This window comes from Aythya marila (assembly GCF_965140915.1).
Source record: "Aythya marila genome assembly, chromosome: 1".
NCBI lineage: Eukaryota > Metazoa > Chordata > Aves > Anseriformes > Anatidae > Aythya > Aythya marila.
The window spans coordinates 14,599,163-14,623,173 of record NC_139042.1 but is presented as its reverse complement, the minus strand read 5'-3'; the positions used below and the strand labels follow the sequence as shown (position 1 = coordinate 14,623,173).

The window sequence follows — 24,011 nt, the reverse complement described above, 5'->3', positions numbered from 1 at the left end:
AAGCCTGCCAGAATGAAACCAGCATGAGCACCAGAAAAAAAGAAGCAGCATAGATATTCTACCTTTCATGGGAAAGTTTAGCTAGTGATTAAGGCCCAGCAGCAGCAGCAATAGTGACAAGTTTCAGAAATACTATTTCCCTGATCCTTCACAAGCAGTTAAACAAGTGACAAGACTTATTTGCACTTTTCTTCACACTGTAACTTGCTGTATAAGTGTTAAAGGCTTAAGCAAGCACAAACACAAATCTGAAGAACAGGACGCAAAAAAGCAACGTAAAAGGTAAGAAAACACCAGCAGCAGACAGACAAAGCGCTACGACCAGCAGTGCTACATCTCTATGCACAGAAAGGCACATTCAGGGAAACCTACATTTAGGCAATGGTAAACGCAGCTGTGTTCTGGAGTCCAAAGCTATTGTCTGAATACAGAGTCTTGAGGTCCAAATATCAGCTTTGGAGGAAATAACCCTTCAGTGCTCTACAGTTCAGAAAACTCTCATTCCCATCTCTGTATGATCATGGACATTCACCTATATTTTGCATCATGTACAACCTCTCTTTCCAAAGTTCCTCAACGTAAGACAGTAACACATTAGCAAAAGCCATCCCTCTGCTAGACTCAGACTCAGAGACCACTCTGCAGAAGATACATTATCCACAAAGATTGTCATTTCACATAAGATTCAGACATACACCCAGAAATTAAAATATATGGCTGAAATACCTACTATACCCACATTCAAAGTACGGTAGCTCTTTGTCTGTCTTATTGTTCTACACTTGTGCTACTGCTGAAGATTTTCATTATTTAAAGCCTTGGGAGGGCGGAGGATAGATTTTTTTGCTTAATCTCAAAAGACATTCCTGGAGGAATGTCAAGAGAGTAAAATCATCATTCAGTTGCATTTCAGTAATATCCCAAGGCGTAACCAGGACAAGAATTTCTTACTGTAGTCTTTGGCCCAAGAAATCCCCTACAAACTACATTTCTAACTCCCTCATTTTGGCCCCAGAAGCTATGCCTTTCTCTAGCAAACCCTCTATTCCACTATCAGAGAGCTACATGCTGCCAAATGAGGAAAACCGGTATACAGGCACTGGATTTTCCTTTCTTCCTCTTAATGCTCACAAGCTTTAAGTGCTGCAGACAAGTAACACCACTACCTCAGCTTTTATCTGAGGCTGTTGAACAGAACAGCAAGAAAGAGTGACAATGCTAGAAAGCATTCAAAAATCCTACCACATCCAGGGTTAACAGGACTTTTATGCAGAATTCAAAGCTCAAGTGCAAAGAACCCTGTACTTAGTAACTACACCCCAAAAGCAGCCAAGCTAATCAGATGCTATTTTATACCATGGGTACATGCCCCATATCATCCAACTGTAAAATCTGATGAACCGAAAATGTTCCCTGACTGCTAAGCCAACACCCTAGCCACGCGGGCAGACCTTCTAACCACTGTTTGCCCCAGAGTCCTTCAAAGCCACACATCCCTAGAAGATGAAACTCAGCAAGAATATCTCTTTTGAACTGCAAAGCCAAAAACCAGCTGGCTCTAGGAAAAAAACAAAACTACCCTTGGGGTGTCAGTCCTCTTGAACATTGAGTAAAGCATATTCTGGTCTGGAATGTTTCTTTGTAAAAAGAAAGGATAAAATGCCTTTGAAGCAGGATGCCAGGAGCTGATCAGTCCACCTACCTCCTGGAAGAATTCTGCTTACTAGATTCAATGATCTGATGAACATTAGTTTACTAGACAAACCTGGCCAAGGTTCTTTCTAAATAAAACACACAACTGCAGACAGGACAGTAAAGGAGTAAAGGTCTGTCTGCTCACCTGGCTGTCAGAGTAGCCAGTGGTCTTTGTGAAGTGCTATCAACAGCTGCAGAAATAGGTTTGTCCTAGAAGCTTTTGACCACTATGTTGCTTTCTTCTCTAGCCAGTAAAATGCTCATGTTCTGCTGACATCCCTACACATTGAAATGGTGAATTAAAAATTGGTTTGTACTGCTTTCTATTATCTCTGTAATTCCCATTTAGTTTTGTGAGCAGTTATGAAATCAGACTTTCAAGTCTGATTGAACTCCTGTGCAATTACGTCTCCACATCTCCTCCAAAGGCTCAACAGGAACAGAATTCCCAGAATTAACTTAAGTCACCTAAAACATAAGCTATGTAAGCTCAGTAATGCTGATGTTCAGACCTTTTCACTAAAACTCACGTAATTACTGTAGCCCATATAATGCAGTAACAGCCATTCTGGGTCTAACCAGAAATCCATCTAGCACAGGCACTTAGCCTGGGTGGATGGACAGCCCTTACTAGATCACTGAATGACTGATAAATGACTGAAAGGAGACTGTTTACTGTCAGACTCCTAAATCACATCTAAATCTAGAAAGTATAGTGACTGTGAATCCCTTGGCCTCCAGATACCTCAGTTGATTTCCTCAGTCAGATTCTATTTACTAGGTGCTACGGTATCTGTCTTTCAGATACTTCTCCATTGTCCCCCTGAACTTTCATAAACATTTAGCAGCAACAATATCCTTGTGGCATGGTCTCCTACTAGCTCTGTTTGATGCCTCCTAGGTCAAATACAACCACAAAATTCCATTTCTATTAAATTATTTGCACAGTGAGAGACAAGCCTTCTAGTTCAACTCCCCGTTTACTGAAGTATATTTTTTTTTGGTATTTTTTTTTTCTGTTTAACTAACGATGACTAACGTTTTGGAAGTTGGAATCTAGCGAACTACTGATAATGCATACCTCTAGAACTAAACATTTATATATTGCTGTAACTTAACGTAAATACATGCATTTTTAAAAGTCCATGTGCATGCCTCCATTCAGTGCAAGTCTTCATTTTTTGTTTTTAGTTTCTCGGTACACCATTTTTGCCGTGAAATGCAATGAGCCTTGAACACAAAGCAGAGCTCACTGCTGGCAGATAGAAGGCAACAGAGTTACCAAAGCAAAAACATAAATTCAACCTACACTGAGATACAAAAGTAAATACAAGTCGCTACAGTTTCTGATGTGTAAGTATAAAATGTAAATAAAGCTGGTTTTTTTTTAATCACAAGACTAATGCATATTAGAAAGTATCTGTATTTAGCTATTAAAAGAAAATGCTCTGACAACCAAGGAAATGAAATCCTCTAATTCACAGCAGGAATCACCCAATACTTTGATCTTTAAGGACTTTCCTAATCTGTGAAATCACTGCGATTCCCAAACTTTTTAAAACGATATCGAAATCTACAGAATTCACCAGGAGTCCAAGTTTATCTCATCAACTGAGCACAGCTTACAAAAGGATATTATTATAAAATGGCAGGGCAGTAAGGAGTGAACATTACTGTCATGCATATACTTCGAAACTTGAGTTTCACAACAGAGCATACATGGTGTTGACTGTGCACAAAGCAGCACTTGTAGTACAACTGGTTACACAGAAGGGAAATCTGCAACTGAAGTGAGCAAGAATCTAAGAGAAGAGCTAGAACTTGTTTTAGTTATTGGCATATTCCTCCCTCTCCCACAAAGGAAGAAAAAACCCACACCTTAAATTACGAATTAGTCCATTTTCCTACTGATGTTTAATATGACACCAAAACCTTACCTGAAGGGGCAATGCAATAACACTATGGCTACAAATTTTCACCAGGAAGCCCAATTCCAAACTGCAATGCAAGGGGAAGATGAAAGATGACAAAGACAGGGAATCTGCTCCAAAGCCAATGATCTAATGTCTATGTGCAAGCAGAAGAGGCTGAAGTAAGCAGTGCTGTGTTAAGCATGACTCAGGAAATAAAATTATCTGAAGAAGGGAAGTATATAAATACACATTTACTTATCCCATCTATATTATCTCAACTGGTAATTATATAACAAAAAGGCATTGTTTCATTTCTTTGTTTCATGTTTCATTACTTCAGTAGGAACTGTACAGGACAGGTCCTCAGAATAACTATAATTTTATTACTACATATGTTCTTAAGATTAAAAATAAAGACAGAACAACATATTTTTTCCTGCAGTACCTTTAGGGAAAAAAATGTTAGAAATGCACCAAAAATCAGAATAGTTAAAGCTAATTTTTTATATACATTGCATATTTAAAATTAATAGGCATGTTTCTTTCCATTATTGCTGCAAAAATTCAATCATATTTAGTAGAAGATTAAACAACAAACGGCATCTAAAAACACACCATGCTTCTCCACATACATGTGGCACAAAATGTTTTAGCTGATTACGTGATTTAGTTGAGTAAGCCAAGTACAGCAGAATTGGGACAAAAACGCATCAAAGAAACAAACCAAAACCATCCTCCCTTTCACATACTGACACCCTCCTGTAAATAATATATGCTTACATATATATATATATATATATATAATCATTCATATAGCACTTCATTCACATTCCTATCTAGGAATAGATGAAGCTCATTCAGATGACTTTAATTTCCTTAAAGAAACATAACTTGCAGCAAGATACCTAGCTGCTCTCTCACAGTCTCTGCCTCAAGAGATGGGATTTCTTAAGAAAAACAACCTTAAAATCTCCAACTACATCCTCCCAATGCCAATCTTGATTCCAATCACTTTTTTGACTTGCCTCCATCCTTTCCACTAATCTTTTCGTTTTGCTGTCTTCCGACTTCCCCTGAGCTCCATTTATCCTGCTTATCCAAAAAGACAACAGGTTTATCTTCAATATGCAGCAGCTTTCCAAGGCCTGTGTATCCCTCCCTCTTCGGTTTGTTTTTCTGTTCTTAACTCTACCTAATTTAAGCCTCTAATAACTCTTAAGGCAGCCCCTAAAAATCTTTGTTTTTGTATTTTACCACAGCAACTTTACTCGCAAGCTCCTATGGCAGTCTGCAATTACATACACTAAAAGTCGATCTGTAACTTCTGATTAAGGGCTACAATTAATTGGTGCTATACAAGGATGAACTGTATAGAAAGAAAAACTTCCTCTTGTGGTATTTTAGACAATTATTTTTTTTGCTGGTCACTGACCCCCAGCTGTCACAGTGCTTACTTGGATTTTCCTACCATCTTTCCTGAAAGGCTCTCAAAGCACTAGCGCATGTTTCACTGCCAGCAGTATTTCATAACAGGAAAAAATTTGACTTGAAGGTCTCAACTTTATTTCCCAGTTCTTGAGGATGAATTTCCAAATTAGAACATTAAGCAGTCCTATCTATACGATGCTAGCACTCAAATTTAAATTCCACTGTGCTGAGGGGATAGTTACTTGGTTTTTCCATTTATCTCATTCTTTATGAGCCACCAAGGAAGCACAAATTGCCATAAATTCGGTAGAAGAAAATAACAAACCCACATATAAAAAGCTTTAGTAAAAACAATTACACAGTTAAAATTTTAAGTTAGTACATGAAGATTTACCGAATCAAGTATAAGAAATAGAATTACACAAAAAATATAGATTCCTTATTATTTAATTCAAAATAGCTTTTTGTTAAACACAATCAAGTTAAAGGGGTGCACCCAAAGAGTCAGTTCTAAGCCATATTACTCCAAGTGATTTAAGTGTTAAAAAAAAAAAAGCAAAAAAAAAAGCACCATTTAAACATGTAATTATCAATATACAGAGAAGTTTTGGTTTCTTCATGCACATGGTCAAAGCACTGGGGAAAACCCCTTTACAAGATTTCAGTTTGTATTCAATACAGTATCATTTATGAAATAAAAAAGGAACGCTCAATAAATTTGTATTCAAATAAAATCCTTCTCAGGCCACAAGATAACCCACAACAAATTTTCATTTCTTCTTTACCACATGAGCAGCAAGATCTATGCAAGATCACTTGCTCGCACTTTTGTGATTACATTTAATTTCTTCATTTTCTTTTAGAAATAATCCTTGAGAATTGCTATTCTTTTAGATTCTTATCCCCTAACAACTAATCATTTTCTTTATTTTTTCCTAAGTATTTTACACTTATTTTTATAAGCATACAAAATGTGTCCTACTTCACTATCAACACTTTTTCCTGTTAATTCTATGATGCAATGGAAGGTTTGAGGAGTTATCTTAAAACACAGAATGTGTCAGCATTCAAACAGTCAGCAGCTAGTTTTAGTATAAACAAGAAGATAAACCAAAGAAAAGAACAGACAGAGAAGTTGTTTTCTTTCTCCTATTCCCTGTTCTTCAGAAAGAGCCCTAATAAAACACATCATCTCTATTGCTGTAGTTTCCTGGGATATATTTACAGAAAAAAATAATCACAGATTGTATTTTCACATTAGAGACTGAGAGCTTAATTGCTCTGAATCATGACTTCCTGAACTTGAACAGGACTCTTTCATTTGTTTCAGGATAATCCAACCTCCTGGCCCAGCCAGCAAAACTTTTGATCAGCTTACCCTCTAATACTCAGCCACGAACAGCACAGTTTGGTCATGTCTGTTAATCTTTCAGTATTATCTGCAGCGTATGAATTGCAGCAAGAAACAAAGCTGTCTAAATGGACAACAAAAAGCAACACCAAAGACCAACCTTTGTGATAAACAGGAACAGCAGACATACACAAAATGAAATCAGACAAAAAATAAATGAAATGTGAACCCCAGAGACAGACGGTGACAAAGCATAGAGAAGAGTGCAGCAGCAAAACTAGCATGGGGCCAAATTTACCTGCTTGCTCTCTGCATCATCAGGACAATAGAGCTATGAAAACATGTAGCAGATTTTAGAGTAAGAACAAACACACTTTACTACTGTCTAATAACAGCCTCCCCTAGGCTAGCTGAAAAACAATTCTAATTCCAGGAAAAGATATCCTATTTCCTCAGCTAGAGGAACAATCACAATACAGGATTTTGAAAATGGTTGGAGAAGAAGAAAACCAAAAAGTCTCTGCTTCAGAATTTCCAGGTGTTTGCTTTGTTTAGTAAAGACAAAAAGGTGCGATGTCTATTACAAATGCAAGAAATATAAATATACAGGAGGACACCAAGTATAGTAAGTGAGCAAGGGGAGGCAGAAAAATATTGCAGAAGCACTAACTTTAATGTAAAATTACACTTATATAACAACATTTCATTCAGAAGAAACAAATGCAGGAATTCACTTTCTTTAAAAACATTTGAAGCATACTTTTTACACAGACCTAGAAACTACAGCATACTTTTTGCTGACAAACGTTACATGTTCTCTTACTTCAAGTATCAGCCTCTCGTTTGATGCATCAGGTTTTTTGTTTAACATTTCAAACTAAACAGACAACTGTGAGATTTCAACAACCCTACAACAACCCTGCGGATTAAAATAGCTACCAGTATCTTCATTTGTATGACCTTCTCCACAAAATACAGATTTTGCTTACCTGATGCTGAGTTCATTAAGTTCTGTTGCACGGGAGGACTGGTGGGAGCTGTGACATTCATCTGGGAAAGCATGGCCTTCCTCGGATCTTGCCATGTTGTTGTTTGATCAATATGACTGAGGAAACAAAGCCAGAGTTAGGACAGTCAGACATTCACAATAATGACCTGCTAGCTCATAAAGTTTAGCAACAAAAGGTTAAGGCTGCCAACAGCAGCCACATTCAAAACCAAACAAGAACTTTTGGATTCTTGCCAAAGAACTCTCAAACCCTTTACTCTGGTCACCATCACTTTCCCAGCAAAGAGCTGTAGCGATTAGAGCTGCAGCAATGGTCAGATGTGGCTCAAGATGAATACTGGAACCTAGATTATTGTACCATAACACATCCATGAGCTAAACATTATCTCCCTTTCTTGTTTAGTTACTTGTCATTTTTAAACACGACTTCAGTCTTTCAAACCGAGCCAGTTATGCCTGGAATCTCAAGCACAGTCGAGTAACTTGGCGTGATGAGTTCACATCCAGTGCCTGGGGAGCTGTAATGAACTGGCTGGTGAGTAATCATCAGTCTTCCCAAACTTTCTGTGCGTAGACCGCATCCTCCGATTATTTGAGGCCTACTCCCCTCCCCACCGAGGGCTGGTTACTTAAGTTACCACAGAGATGTTCAGTCACACTAGAGCAGTAATTAAAAAAAAAGTGATGTTCAGTAGCCTTTCAACTTCATGTGAAAAGATGAAGACAGCTGGATTGCCCAGGAACTCAACTTAGTCCTCTCTAGAACCTAATTACAACACTTTGGGAGCTTTGATTTATCTGTTTTGAAAAGAAAAAAAGCCCTGGAAAATACATTCACCACTGTCATTCACAAAACTATTTAAGTCAATGAAAACACAAAGTGTAATGAATGATTACTTCACCTTTTGAGTATGTGATTAGCATGCTTTGCTAATCTAATGAATAACAAATGCAGGCTATTCACAAACAAGCACCACAGTATCTTGATGCCATTAATTGAGATTGCTCAGAAAAGTACATGTGGAACAAAAATAAAACTAATGCATGCTAAGCTTTGACAGCAAGGCTTGTTATCAATTCATTTCAAATTGGTATCAGTTCAAACTCATATCCAGTAGCCCAACATCAATTAGAATCCAAGACATCACTAACTTGGTGCCATTCTTTCCTTACAGTAACCAAAGTTCTCTCTTTTTGGATTATGTGGAATGCTCATTTTCACTTCCTCCAACAAAAAATGCTACATTTAAAGTTGCAATGTAGAGTCCAGTGGTGAGCTAAATTCAAAACTAGGTACTCCAATTTGTATTTGTGTATGTACCCATGTTTTGCATGGTTTTGTACATGTCCTTTGTGGATCAGTATGTATTTGTACAGAACTACTAGTCAGGCTATACATTTTCCATCTTTACGTCAGGATTAAATCACAATTGTGAATTGGGAAGATTTACTGCACAGTTAATGCTACTTTAAGGCATATCTAAGCTTAGGAGGTGGTACTGTATTATTTTACAGGGACAGATAATTCATACTTGGTCACTTCAAGATCTACATCTTTGTGTACAACATCTGACCTTGTCACCCCACTCCCTACTAAATAGGAAGGAACCTAGAAGAGCACTGTTAGGATGTTCATTTGATAAATTTAAGGAATGTACTGAAGGTGAATCAGGCCTATTTTCTCCATTGAGAAAGGAACCTAAGGTAATTAGGTCAGATCCACTGACATCAGAGGAGTTGAATCTCAAACTTGATGTATTTGCATGGCCACAGCACCCCAGAGCACTGGTCATAAATTAAGATCTACTCCTGGGTCAAACTGGCTTAACAAAACAGAACATCTCTGCGCCCCAAGCAACCAGTTACTGTGTCTAGGAACTTACTACTGAAACCCTTGACTTCAATTAATGAAACCACATTCTGCTGAATTAGTGTTTTTAACATGTTCATTGGTGTTCAAAAATATATCTTTTTTTTTCCTGAAATACTAAATTCTGTTACTAGCTATTGATCTCAAACAAGTGAAAATTAGTAACTACAACTTCAGAAGATCATAAAATGGGTCATTAGTCACCAAAATAATTACTTGTATACAATTATTTATCATATTGTAACATGAAGTCCCTTTAACAATTATTAGAAAGTAGAAGATATCACAAAGTGATTTTCAAAAACAAGTTTTATTTTAAGCTAAGTATCTTCTCCCTTGTATTTTACCCTCTCTAAACACACATGATTTCAGGCCAAGAATTTAAAGCCATATTCTAGTAGGATCACAAAACAGGCAGGAATGTTATTTTACAAAAATCTAAGGGTAAACAAAGCCTTACTTTGTCTACGCGTGGCAAGTAATGCCAGCTTTCCTTTGTAGACAGGAAGCCCCCCTGTTACTAAAGGTTTAATTAAAATGGTATCACTGCCATGGTGTTACTTTCCATGATACAGCTCATTTAATCCAGGTACTATTAAGCATACTATGTCTTTGCTCACATACATTTTTCAACATGCAGCTTAACTGAGAAACATGCCACATGCAGCGAGGCTTCTTTATTTCCTTTTTAGCCTGTTTATTTATAGAACAGGGAAAAACATAGTAAAGACTGCCATATATATACTGGAATGTACATAAAACTTTTTTTCCAAAAAAAATTTCATTTTTCTGCCGGTCAGTTTTGCAAAGCAATGAAAGCAGGAAAAGATAATACAGATGTGAAAACACTGTACAGTAATGCTTCACAGACTGTGTTTAAGTTACAGTACCAGCATGTGCCACTCCTCCCCTCTATTTCTAATTTGTTATATTTGCTCAGTTCAGTTCTGGGAACAGAGGAAACTGGGAAAACACCACTGCGCCCATGATTACACATTTTTTATTTCCATTTAACTCCTATAAAAATACTTGCAACACTACACAGTTATAAAACGTATACCTAGGGTACATATTTTATAGCCTTTGTTTTTATAACCTATTTGAATGCAGAGCACAAAACAGAGAGAAAAAATGTTGCCTCACTGCATTACAGAACCATTTTACAGTTACCTGTAGGGACACACAGAAACGACATTCACCAAACTTTTCCAAACATATCTGAGCACGGGACAGATGAAGGGACTGTGGAAGAAGCCATCTCAGAACCACTGCCAATTTTGAGCACAAAGGCAGCATTATCAGCTCCTCAAAACTGTGCAAGTATACCGTGCAAAGTACAGTTAATGTTCAGATGGGCTTGTTAACGTGGTTAGCTATTTTAGACAGCAGCAGCTTCCGACTTTTCCCCAGCTGAGTATCACTTGAGGGAAGTCAGCATGTTCCTTACTTTATCAGCACAGCTCCAGCCAGGATTCTTAGAACAAAGAGCCACAAAAGAAAAGCCTCAAAGCAATCAAGCTGATTATGTTCGAGTCATACGAATCACACGGCTGGTTCAATAAGGCAACTTTGTCCCATCCAACTCAGCTTTCTGCTTCCTGGCCTACATATACATTTTCCCAACACCTTCACTCAAAAATTCTCTATTTTTCCTCAAACCATAGTCCACACACATACCTCACCTCTCTGTGCCGTATCCTGAGTTTTTGGATGCTACATATAAAAAAAAAAAACACCCCAAGCATCACAACGCATTAATTCTTTCCCCCAACTTCCAAATCATGCTAATCAAACGGAGGAATGCAGAGCAGGCAGGCACCCATTTCTGAGGATGAAAGGTTTAAGTAAATCCCAGTACTACAGTAACAACAACAGGCTTTAATTTTGTTAAATATCTGCAGTATGTGTGCCACGGTAACTTACTATAAACATCATGCATTCCTCATCAGTTTAAGTATGGAAGCAGGACACTCTCTGCAGGTAGAGATGTTTGCCCCTGTTTTGAGTAGCAGCACAGGGAAGGTCTAAAACGAGAACACTGGCACCAACCCCACATCATCTTTCCCTGCACTGAACAGAATTTTTCCATAGTAGCTCCATTAGCTGCCAACTGCCCCAACCCTTACATTTAGTAAAGGTGATCTGACCCACATTTTGATAAAGTACTACTGTCAACCTCATTAAAAAAGTGACATACAAATCAGTCCTTATATCTAGTACAGTACTGTAAGATTAAAATTAAACCTACTCATGAGATAGAATCACAGCTCTGCACTGTGTGCACAAAACCAAAACACCCAGAATATGTTAAATATTTGCTAGCAAACTTGTATCAATTCTGGTATCAAGAAGAGTGATTGTTATAAGAAACAACCTCAACCAAAAAGCACTTTAAGTGCTATGCATTATGAAGACAATCAAGCTGTTCCCCCCTATATATGTATTATAACTTCTAATAAAATGTGCTTTGTTTGTTTTGTTTGTTTGTTTGTTTTTTTCATGCTAAGTGCATTTCTGCAGTTACTAAGAGCTGTAGTTCTTATGTGAAAGAAATCTTTTTTGGCATTAAACACTATCACATGCCAGAGACGTCAGTCTCACGTCAGTGCCTGGTAAAATCATGGAGAAGTTGGTTCTCGGACTTATTGAGGCGCACCTGGGGGACAAAGCAGTCACTGGTCCCAGCCAGCATGGGTTTGTGAAGGGTAGGTCCTGCCTAACTAACCTGATTTCCTTTTATGATAAGATCACCCGTATGGTGGACCAAGGGAAACCAGCTGATGTGATTTTTTTGGACTTCAGCAAGGCTTTTGACACGGTTTCCCATAGGATCCTACTGGACAAAATGTCCACCATACAGCTAAATAAAAACATCATACGATGGGTGAGCAATTGGCTAACGGGCAGGGCCCAAAGGGTTATGGTAAATGGGGCTGCGTCAGGCTGACGGGCGGTCACCAGTGGGGTCCCTCAAGGCTCCATTTTAGGGCCGGTACTTTTCAATATTTTTATAAACGATCTGGATGTAGGAATAGAGGGTATTTTGAGCAAGTTTGCTGATGACACCAAACTTGGAGGAGTTGTGGACTCAAATGAGGGCGTAAAGGCCTTGCAGAGGGATCTGGACAGGTTGGAGAGCTGGGCGATCACCAACCGCATGAAGTTCAATAAGAGCAAGTGCCGGGTCCTGCACCTGGGACGGGGAAACCCTGGCTGCATGTACAGACTGGGCGATGAGACGCTGGAGAGCAGCCTAGAAGAGAGGGATCTGGGGGTCGTGGTAGACAGCAAGTTGAATATGAGCCAGCAATGTGCCCTGGCAGCCAGGAGGGCCAATCGTGTCCTGGGGTGCATCAAGCACGGCATCGCTAGTAGGTCAAGGGAGGTGATTGTCCCGCTCTACTCTGCGCTGGTGCGGCCTCACCTCGAGTACTGTGTGCAGTTCTGGGCACCACAGTATAAAAAGGACATGAAACTGTTGGAAAGTGTCCAGAGGAGGGCTACGAAGATGGTGAAAGGCCTGGAGGGGAAGACATATGAGGAACGGCTGAGGTCACTGGGCCTGTTCAGCCTGGAGAAGAGGAGGCTGAGGGGAGACCTCATCACAGTCTACAACTTCCTCATAAGGGGGTGTCGAGAGGCAGGAGACCTTTTCTCCATTAACACTAGTGACAGTACCCGCGGGAACGGGGTTAAGCTGAGGCAGGGGAAATTTAGGCTGGACGTCAGGAGGGGGTTCTTCACAGAGAGGGTGGTTGCACACTGGAACAGGCTCCCCAGGGAAGTGGTCACTGCACCGAGCCTGTCTGAATTTAAGAAGAGATTGGACTGTGAACTTAGGCACATGGTCTGAACTTTTGGGTAGACCTGTGCGGTGTCAAGAGTTGGACTTGATGATCCTTAAGGGTCCCTTCCAACTCAGGATATTCTATGATTCTATGATTCTATGATTTGTGGTATTCAATTCCTAACTGAATTTAAAAAAAAGAAACAAACAAACACACACCGCCACATCTGTTACTTCCTACTGAAAATCACCCTTAGGTGCTGAAAGACTAATAAAATACAGCCATTCCTAAAAATGGAGAACTGATCTGCCCCTGCAGTAGCACGATACACCTTCACCTTTGTACTGTAGTTGCTCCACTGAAGAGAAGTGAATGGTATTACTGGAAGCCAGGTCAGAAGTGAGCTAACACAAAAAGGACACTCAACATGTACTTAAATCCTCCAGTAAAAGTTTCATTCCTTAGGAGTTGCATATCCACTGCAGTCCTGGAGTTATATGCAACCACAGTCACCAGCGATAAATATTACCTAAAATGCCTTCGGTTTTGATATTCTGGAGGAGTATTGCAACTGCAGCCCTGTTGCTGAACACACACTTCCCAAGGCATGTGACTTTGTTCATTTAACGGAATTCTCAGTCATTACAAAATCATGATTATTTCTTCCTCTTTTTGTCCCCAAATCGGCATAAATATTCCTTATATATAGTGCGCACCTCTATGTCATCTGCAGTGAGAATTTTCATCTTACAAGAATGGTTCCTCTCAGAAAAGATATTATTAATGTGAGTGAGTCAGAAATTGCCAAATCATTACCCTAAAATGCGTAAAAACAAACAAACAAAAAACGTGCCATTAAGAAGAAAAGATGTTTTAATCTTAGATACCAGATGAACATAATATGTAAAATTTCTGCAATAGCTAACACTGAAAAGGCCTGATCTACACATGAAAGGATGTACACAAGACAGAATAAACAACCCATCACTTCTCTTTGCAGTTTGGACATGACTTCATTAAAGAACATTCCAAGAAAAATAAATAGGCACAAACATTCAGAAAGGCAAGCTGTTGTTCAATACGAAAGCATCCCTAAAGAACTAGCTTAGTATCTGTCGATACAGTCATGCTTCTATGTTTTACTAGGTAGACAAGTCTTATATTTTATGCCTGCATGAGAAAATTATTTCCACCGTCTAGTGAAGTCACAATGACTAACTTGGATTTTGGTGTTGAGATTTCCAGGACTATTTTAAGAATTCACTGGAAGTACTGTTTTATTAGAAACAAAGTAAGAACACAAGCACGTACCACTGACCGCATTGTGACAGACCTACCAAAACTGGTGACTAGGCCTCATGCACTTTTTATACATTTGGGGATGAATAAGACAGTCTGTGTAACATGAGCAAGTGGCACAAAGCTAAGCTTAAGTATTTTCTAAAGTTGGTGTGAAACTTCAGCTTTTCATTATACCCCAAATGTGAACTGCTCCATCAGCAAACACCTCACCTCTGATTCTGTTTTATCCTAAACGACTGAGCCACAAGTTGTGTTCTTCCAGATTTTTCCCCTTGTCTTATTAACCACCTGGTTTCCTCAGGCTACCTAATGCGTAACGATGTGAAAGGTTTTTAGAGCTCTCACCCGTGTATTTCAGTACGTCCGGACAGGATGTATATACTGAAAGCTGGTTCTTCTGCTGGCACCAGGAGAAACTGAACGAGCATTTCTGCTCTTGGAACTGCCATAAACTGCCTCTCACACACAAAAATTAATTTCAAACTAAACCCTGTGCCAAATCTTATACAAACTTGGCCTGTGTCTAAGCAGTTTGGGTTACCTGCAAGATAACCAACCTGTATATAGTGCTAGCAGGCAGAGAGGAAACCAGAATATCCACTTTTGCAGAGGCCTAACCTCTACAGGAGCATGAAAAATGTGGCAGTGTGACTGTAGAACAGTTGTGAAAGTCACAGGATCTACTAATTCAAGAGCAGAGGTGAACACAAATGTCTAAGAAGGGTGGTAACAGCTAAAAGGCCAAAATCTGACACTGTAGCTGTTGGGTCCCCTAGCCCATCCATTTTCTAAGATTCAACTTAAAAATGGGATAAAAGAAAAAGTTTAGAGTAAAAACAGTCTCAGTCTGAACTGCTTTTATTACTACTCTTGAAAACTGGAAAATAGGACGTAGAGATTTCTACATTATGACTGATACGATGCTCAGGATATTATTACACAGAACGGAGCGGATTCAGCTTTTCCTGAGGGTGGAAGCTATGACTTACTTTGTCCATCCTTTTTTCTACCCTATTAATGGTACTTCCAAAATGGAAGGATTGAAATGTGAAATCAAATCTTCAGCTCTATGGGCCATTTTTAATTAGGGGTTGCTAACTTAAGAGCAAAGGACAGTTCTTTGCCAACTGTGTAACAGCGTTACAGATTTACACCTTACCTGCATTAAAACACTGGGATGACACGAATTTCAATGCCAAGCAGCAACAGTAAGAAGAAAAGGCTGAAGGGTAAATGAGCTCTGTTGCTAGCAATGATCTCTATCTCAATCCAATAATCCATAAACACTTTCCTAAATTCGAACCAGAGTTATACAAGATACGCTCAAAATGACCAAAGATCCTTTAAGAACCTCACATTTCTCTTTTTAAATAATAATATATATATATTTTATTATTCTTTAAATAAAATCAACAGAAGGAAAAACTGTTGTTCACAGCAATGAAAATAGCATCCGCAGAGAGATGACACTCCACCTATTGCTGGAAAAGCATAGCTTCCACTTGTCCTCTCCCATTATCTTGCAAAGTTTCCCTAGGCTCCAGGATTATTACAGATTAAGATCAGGTACACAGCAGTAAAACTGACAGCCTCTTAATCTGACTTCCTCCTAGAAATTGCAGAAATGAACTAAAATTCCTACCATGATCCATCTCAAGGTGAGCATGGTCCAACTGCTGCACAGAAATAGGAACAAAGTTTCTGAATATTGTGGCAATACATAACATGTTTGTGTTTTGTTTTTTTTCCCCTCATCAGATCTGTATGTTAACCAGGCAAAGATTGTGTTGGACTACTTGATTGACACTGCTGCTGATGTCCTCACCAAACCACACCACCAGCATACGACGACAGAGCACGCTGGTGATAGGATGATACACACAGCTCTATCCTACTTACAGCTTGCAAAAGCACATCCCCAAATCAACATGCAACTGGTAAGTGTGCAATTATGTTGTGCCACAGCTGCAATTTCATTAACTTTGAGAAAGAACATAAGCAAAGTGTATTAGAAGAATGACGGGCACAACATTGCTGTTGACAGCTACATTACCAGGTGAGAAGAGCCCATCAGAGCCGTGTCCCCTTAGAGCATCAAACAGACCTGGGCCAGATACACACGATGCTTCATAAGTACAGTCCTAGGCAGCAGAAATTCATTCCACACATGAATGATCTAAAGCTGAACTAGAGCAACGCAATAAGGAGCACCTAAATGACTTCAATGGTGCTGACAAAAGCCAAATTAGTACAGAAATACATTTTGCACAAACTCACTAGGAGTCAGACACATTCTCCAACAGACCCCCCTCTGGAATTCGTTCCTGAAGTAGAGCCAGCATGCAAGATGCTAAGAACCAGCAAATTCCTGCAACCACGTCCCATAAAGCCACAGACATTGGTACATGGAATATGAGTTATGGAATAAGAGTTTTTAAAAGATACACGAAATGCTGTGTTTAAAACAGAGTATTCAAAGGCAGCTTCTATTAGCACCAGCCTGTATGCAGACAGCACATAATGCAGATACACTGGGGATTGAGTATTAGGCTCACTGCTCTGATTTGTTTAATCACTTTTTGGGGGTGGCAGACAAGCACAGCTCTTCTTAGGAAGGCACTTTCAGGAAGGCTCTCCCTGAACTTCAGGGGAGCATATAATCCTAAAATGCACAGGGGCAGTAGGCAGTCTAACCATACGGGCATGACTAACATGAGATGAAGGCACGATAGGCACAAAGCTTTGCCAAAGGTAGACTCACTTTTATTATAATGTGCTTGTAAAACAACTGCCATTTGTCAAGTAAAAATGGAAGTCATGATATGCTGATCTCTGGATTTGTTCTTTTTTCCTCCTGTCCCTCTTCCTACTCTGCACTCAAGGACCTCATGCACTAAAAAGAAACCCAGGAGTTAGTACCACAACACTTAAAACTTAAAAACATTTTAAATGTTTAAAAACATTTAAATGGCTTATGAAAAAACACAATTCTTGGATTTCTCTTTGGATCTTCCAAATGAAATGATATTCTTTTCCGAGTTTGAGATGAAAGAAATGAGGACACTTCAATTTCCAGGGCTCTTCCCATTACTTTGAAAACTGTAAGAACTGGTAGTATTGCAGAGATTAAAAAGAAAAGACCTTGCTTTTACTTTCTTTGGAAAATGATTGAGTTGATACAAATTCTGTAGAGGACCAAATGCTGGTATCACAGTTGGTATCATCAGATTTATTTGATTTTATTTAAACCTGCCCTCTCACAGTCCCACAGAAGACTTTATTTAAAGGAAACCTCCCCCTTCTCTCCACGCAGCCCCCAAAGTTAAGAAGTTTGTTTCCCTATGGCTGAGCCACTCAACATGCTCAAAATTCATGTTTCTTTCCTTAACTTTAAATGAGAGAGATTGCAATACCACTGAGGGCAAACCTAAAGGAAGAGCTGTCTCCACCGCTATTCCAAGTTAATGGGTTCTTTTAACTTTATGGATGCCCTCCTACGCCCCTACTTAGCAAGCACAGAGAAGACCTTCTCCAGATGCGACCGTTTTGTTTTCTGTAACAATAAAGAGGAGATTACAGAAACACTAACTTTCATGTTATTAGGGGAAGGGCAGACCATTTTGAGGAGCCATGTGCCATAGAATCCCTTATCACTTTCCTGTCCTTTTATCTCTGAGATTCTATCTCATGCCTCTCTCCCCAGTCAGCTCATAAAGGAGACAAAAAGCAAGAGGGAAATCAAATGCATCTCTGCATGTGCAGGAGCCAGTTTTATGCCCCCTTCCATATACCTGTTTTTGGTTGCCTGAAGGTTGCAAGTCAGAGAGGCTTGCCTAAGCACGCTGCAATAAAAGCTGCTACAGCCAGCTGCCTGAGGATCTAAAGGGGGTTCCTAGCAATCCTGCTGAATAACCCTTAGGCTAGCCACCACCAAGGAAAACAAAATATGAAGATAAAAAGATTCTTTAGCTTGTTTCCTTATTGCTCTAAGTAGGAAGTCTCGGAGGGCAGTTCAGACTGGTTGCTTGAGTGTTCAGACAATGATCGCTCCCAGATGGCCCTGACAGGATGGGCTGGCTACAAAACCATTAGGTAGGGCCTACTGGAAACAAATGCACGGCATTTTGCTGAAAAAACAAATGAAACTGTTTTTCTTGCCAAATTAATATCATCAACTACTTTTAAATACGTGCTTCAGAACAAGCACTTCACACCTTAAGTCAATCAGCTGTTTAGATGTTCCCAGCTTTAGTCATATGGACAGCCTTATAGGTTATCTTTTCCTCATTTGAGACTAAACACAAAAAAAAAACAACCCCCACACCACAACTCCTTTATTTCCTTTCTCCGTACTTCAGTGTGTTGGCTACTGTATCCATCTCACACTGTTAATGTTTAGTTTTTCCTTCTTATTATTCAGTATTCTTTCACCCCCCCCTTTCCACTTCCACTTCCTGTGTTACTGGATTTTTCCTTCCCTTTCTGACTCCTCCTTACGATCACATCTCAGGCAGAGCTTGTTCCACTTCCAGTTCAGACACTACGTGCCACTGAGGTTGGAGGCAATTATTCACATCCCTGAAGACTTTAAAGATTGCCACATAAAACAAAGAAGAAAATCTTCCAGGCATGATGCTGCCTGAGCTGGTACCTGTGAGCTACCTGCTCAGCCAACTGTAGGCAATACAGTACTTTGTATTTTTCACCAGCAGATTATTCCCTTTTCATCACCATGCTTCAACCCCCCTGCAATCTGATTTCCCAAGTTGCAAAGCATCAGAAGCAACAGATTTCTCTGCACCCAGATATGACATATTGTCTAAAGGCTATGATTTGACAAGTTGTTTTTATTTACCCATTTAACCTTAGCTGGTAAAGATGATACAGAGCAAAAAGTGTAGGAAGAAATTACACTACTTAGCTTAAACAGTTTAAAGTGATATCTAAAATAACTAAGTATACTATATACATAAATATTAGAACTACTGAATTTTGATAGTGAGCTAAAAATGGTTTTAAATCTGAGGATTTTCAAGCTCCAGGATCTACAGTTCCTCCACCACAGAGTTCAAAGAGCATCAGTTTGAGAAGTATTTTAGAAGCCCATGGTGTTAAATCAATAATGCAAGGTAAAACTGATTTTGAACTCAAGTTTCATTGCAAACATTCAAAAACCATCAAATGGAAAATTTCCATTTGAAATAGCAATAGAAATCTTTATATTATTACACATGTGGAAGCAACAGAGAAACTTAAGACAGTGAAATCACCAAGAGCAAAACAAACCCTACTTTCTCTCTAGAAGCAAAAAGTAAAGACCCATGCAACTTCTAAAAATAGTCTTTTAAAGAGTTCTTAAGTTTTAATTTATTCCATGAAATCAACATTGTGATACCAATACCTCAGCTCTTATACATTAATTTCACTTGCTTTCTGCATTTCTTTTGATATATAGGGAATGAAAATTAGAAATTATAAATTGTGATGAACAGAAGTTTATTTAAAAATCACATCAGTTAAATTACTAATGATTCTTAAAGGACAAGGGATATGTAACATCTTTATCTTTACCAAGAACAGTAACTAATACGTCTTATCAATATGTACAGTGAAGTACTTACTTAGGAACGGTTCAACCCTATCCTTAGGCACAAAACAGACCACTAATATAATGGATCTCCAACTTTCACTAAATTTCAGCATGGGATTTCCATTAGAGCTGAAGTCACAAATAAATCCTAATTAATGAATATTATCACCTTAACTTAGTATCAATTAATTCCAGCTTTGGAATCCCTTCGGTCTTCATCCACCACTTACCACAATCAGCGTTCAGCCATTACAGAGGGCGGGAGGGGAGGCATAGGAATAAGGGGGAAAAATGTAATATCTGGTTTTTATTTGTTTTTTAATTTACTTATTAAAAAATGTACATTTACCATTTAAACTCCGGCTTACTAGTTACAGACTTCTCCAGTATAATAAAGATAGTAACACAGATAAAGATGAGGTTTCTCTAATAAAATAGACCCTACCCAAAAAAAGAGACAAGAACCCAGGTCACACCAGAAGTTTAATTGCTAAAAGCATTATCCTAATCAAGCCCTCCTTCCAGCGTAGCCCCTCCCCAACTTCTAGCAGTTCAGCTCAGACTTCCCCCGGCCAAATTTCATGCTTGAACAGTTTGGGTTTTATTTTCCTTTTAGGAAGTGAGGCCAGCTTTTAAACACAAGAACTCCCTTTGAGTGTTTGCTGACCATTAGTCAGCACTTCCCTGTGACCCATCCCTTTCCTCCACTCCCTTTCAGTTCCAAAAGCCAACATTATCAGCTTCCAGCTTTTCCTTTCTTTGCCTGCAAAATTCACCAACTGCTTCAGAAATTCACTTGTCAGTGCAGGACCCTTCTTCCAGGGCTTCACTCCGAATTCTTGGACAAACTGAGAGCCTTTAATCTCTTCTAAAAGATTGGCTTTCTGTAGCCTAAAGTGTCCTCACTTTTCAGGGCTACTTTTGATCTGGGCTTACCAACCAGGTGGCCACAGTTTGTTTTTTTTAAGCCCCTCACGTAAAGCAAAGATGTAACTGCAACAATCTCGTATGTTGAAGTTCTGCCTTGCCTATTTGCTTGGATTTGACTTGTTCTGTAACTAGAATGTAAGATTCTGGGGAATAATGTATTTGTTTTATAACCTGTGTTTGGAGCTACACTGACACGGATCTCAGAAGTGCCAATGCGTGCTGTCCTATCAGTGATTTCAGGAACTGAGCAATAGGACTCAACTTTTCTGAATTTTAAGCAGTGAATTACAGATCACAGTTAATGAAATAATCCTGAACAATCTTCACTCCAATTCCACGTCAACTTCTCATGGGCAAGCCTCTACATAGGTTATAGGTTACTGACACACCTGCCAGGACAAGCAGCGTGAACTGCAAATGACTGCAGTGATAGCACTGCTCCATCACAGGAATCCATTGTCACAGCAAACCGGTGTCTCCACTACTGCCCTTTATAGTCAGTGATCTAGATTACCATCTATATCGTAATCTCCAGATCAGGAGGTATAAATCAGTCCTTACAGGCAAAAAGGAGGATATATCAAGAGAACAAACCCCACTATCTTTTTCATTAATATTCCTTACAAGTCATCTGCAATCCCTTCAGCCTGCCCCGCTCCAGTAATTTTCATTTTCCTCACAAAATGCCTGATCTGTTTTAGTGACCACCCTGCTCTCTTCAGCTCCCAGTTTCTTAGTTTTGCACTGAAAGGCCAAGAAAGTAAACATGCACTTAGCAAATGCCTTCTGAGCTGTGGGTCACTACTTACCCAGCAACTTCCTTCCAGAATTTATCATGCTCTCAGAGCTCAGTGGCAAACATGCACAGGTTAGTGTTATCTTTAAAATTTATTCTGCAATCATTTTGAATCACTACGCAGGTCATAACATCAAGTTTTATCTCAAGACCTTTTAAAAGTAAACTATACATAAAAAATACATTTTTTTAGTTCTAAAACCTTGCACATTAAAACTTGTAGTTATTCTCTCAGAGCTTATTATATTTTATACATATTTTCAGAAATCTGTTCAGGAAATTGTGACAAAATATTTATGTTCTAATGAGAAAGGGACTGTTACAGATCTGATACCATGTTCTACTCTACAATAAACCTTTTTTATTTTGTGTTGATGAAGAAAAATGCAACAGCATAACAAAGGCAAAGAATAGGCCACAGAAAAAAAAAAAAAACACATCCAATGTGAAACTGTAGGAAAGTGAGCAAGGCCATGGAGTTGAGTGGCTTTATTTCAGAGTCCCCATTTCTCTGTGCTCCCTTTCTCCTCATCTCTGACTTCACTACTTTCTGAGCTCTTCAGTATTTCGGTCTTACTCCACTACCTAAACGAGCCTTGGTTGCTGTAGCCCTTTAATCCAGCAGTCTGTCTGGTAACCCACGTACCTTCTAGCACAGGAACAGCTGCTTGGATGGTAGGCACCATCCCAACAGCCAAACACCGCCGCGCTCTGTGCTGGAGCACGCCCAGAGCTGGCTGGAAGCTGGTGCTGCCAGTATCGCCTCCACATCAGCCAGGAGCAGGGGAGGGCTGCAGGCACGCTCCTCCTGCCTGCTGAACTGGCCAGGAACAGCTCTGCGCTGATTTTTGTCAATAAAATCAAAGGGGGAGGCAGCAGGCAGATGTTGGGTTTGCCCTCCTAAATACAGTACCCGCAGTAAGACCGTGCACCGTGGGCAAGAGAACTAAACCTGCTGGTGGAGCTGCTCAGCCTTGTCTCACTTGGAAACGGATTGGTGAGGAGGGATTTCAAGCAAGCCCATTTCGTGTGTATCTTCATCAGATACCAAGTATCTTATCTGAGCACCACTGCAGGTGTTGGAGGAACAGATGCCCTGCAGGTGAAAGGTGCTAAAAAAAAGAGTTTGCACAGAAATAAATTATCTTAGTGGAAAAAGAGCTTGCGTCCTGTCCAGAACTATGCGAGGATCTAAAACTGTTTAATTACTGAAAACCTGTAGCTATTTTGTTAGATGGTAAAACTCATTTAAATTTCTCCACTTCCATAAAATCAAAGGGCACTGCTCCAGAACAACACAGACCTGCAAACAGCTTACCTGGCCTCAGAGCTGTGGAGCTGATTGCTTGTTTTCAGACAAGTAGGAAAGAAGAAAAATCACTGTCAACCACCCCAGCACGGTACTAGGGGTGATTAACTAGGGAGTGGCTGAGGAAAGGATGAAACATCAAAAGAAAGCGAATGGTTGAAGTCTAAAAGAGGAAACATGACTTGCACAGGAATCTGGCAATCTAGAATATCAAAATCTGCTAAGGAGCCAAGTGGCATGAAGAGAAACTGAGGTAGCAAAGGAAGGAGGTGGAAATTTGCAAAATTTGCAAACCACAGGAAGAATTCTTGCAGAGAATGAACAAAGCCTGAGTTCACTGGACAGAAATTGTCTGGCAAACTGAATTGTGAGGCAGACTCTCACTGAAATGGAAGGAAGTGCTGAATAAAAACAACAACAACCCTGTGCTACTCACAGGCAGAGGAAGGATACAGAGCACTTAAGTTCAGGTGGAAGAATTAATGCCATGTGCTGAGCAGAAAACTATCACACAGCAGGAACACCACTTACCAGAGAGACTAGGAACTGTGTCAGAAGGATACAGCTGGATTTAGAGATCTGCAGCTGAAGAACAGTAAAAGAGAACACAAGGAAGAAGTGAAGCCAAAAGCTAATATAAAATATTAGCAATATAAGAACTGATTTTTTTTAATCAGTACAAGTTAAAACAAAACCTTACATACTTGTAAAGTAAAACCACTGTTTCTTCCACTAGGCATCTGAAATGCATTGTAGGCATCAACTGAGAAAAACACCATCAGAAGTTGGAAAGCAATAAATAGCACAGTAAAAATATATGCCAGCTGCATACAAGAAACGTCTGCCCCTCAGTACCAGAATTATTTTTAAAAGTATTGTGCAAGTCCTTCTTTTGAAAATCCTGCCCAAAAAAATGAGAAAGGAAAAGCTCCCTCGCTCTCACATTGCCCAACTATTAGATGAAACACTTTCACCCCACTGCAACTCGTAATGACCACAATTTTCCCTTATTTCTGAGCAGAAGGATTTT

General features: G+C 39.4%; 1 protein-coding gene across 4 annotated transcripts in view; it reads right to left on the bottom strand.

Moving 5' to 3' along the window:
• The window catches only part of YAP1 (Yes1 associated transcriptional regulator), an 89,738-nt gene that overhangs the window by 32,709 nt on the left and 33,018 nt on the right, over positions 1-24,011 (bottom strand). For all 4 annotated transcript variants that reach the window (XM_082784889.1, XM_082784891.1, XM_082784890.1 and 1 more), the window contains exon 3: positions 7,377-7,492. In XM_082784889.1, coding sequence (XP_082641015.1) covers positions 7,377-7,492 — 116 coding nt within the window. The remainder of the gene's footprint in view (positions 1-7,376; positions 7,493-24,011) is intronic.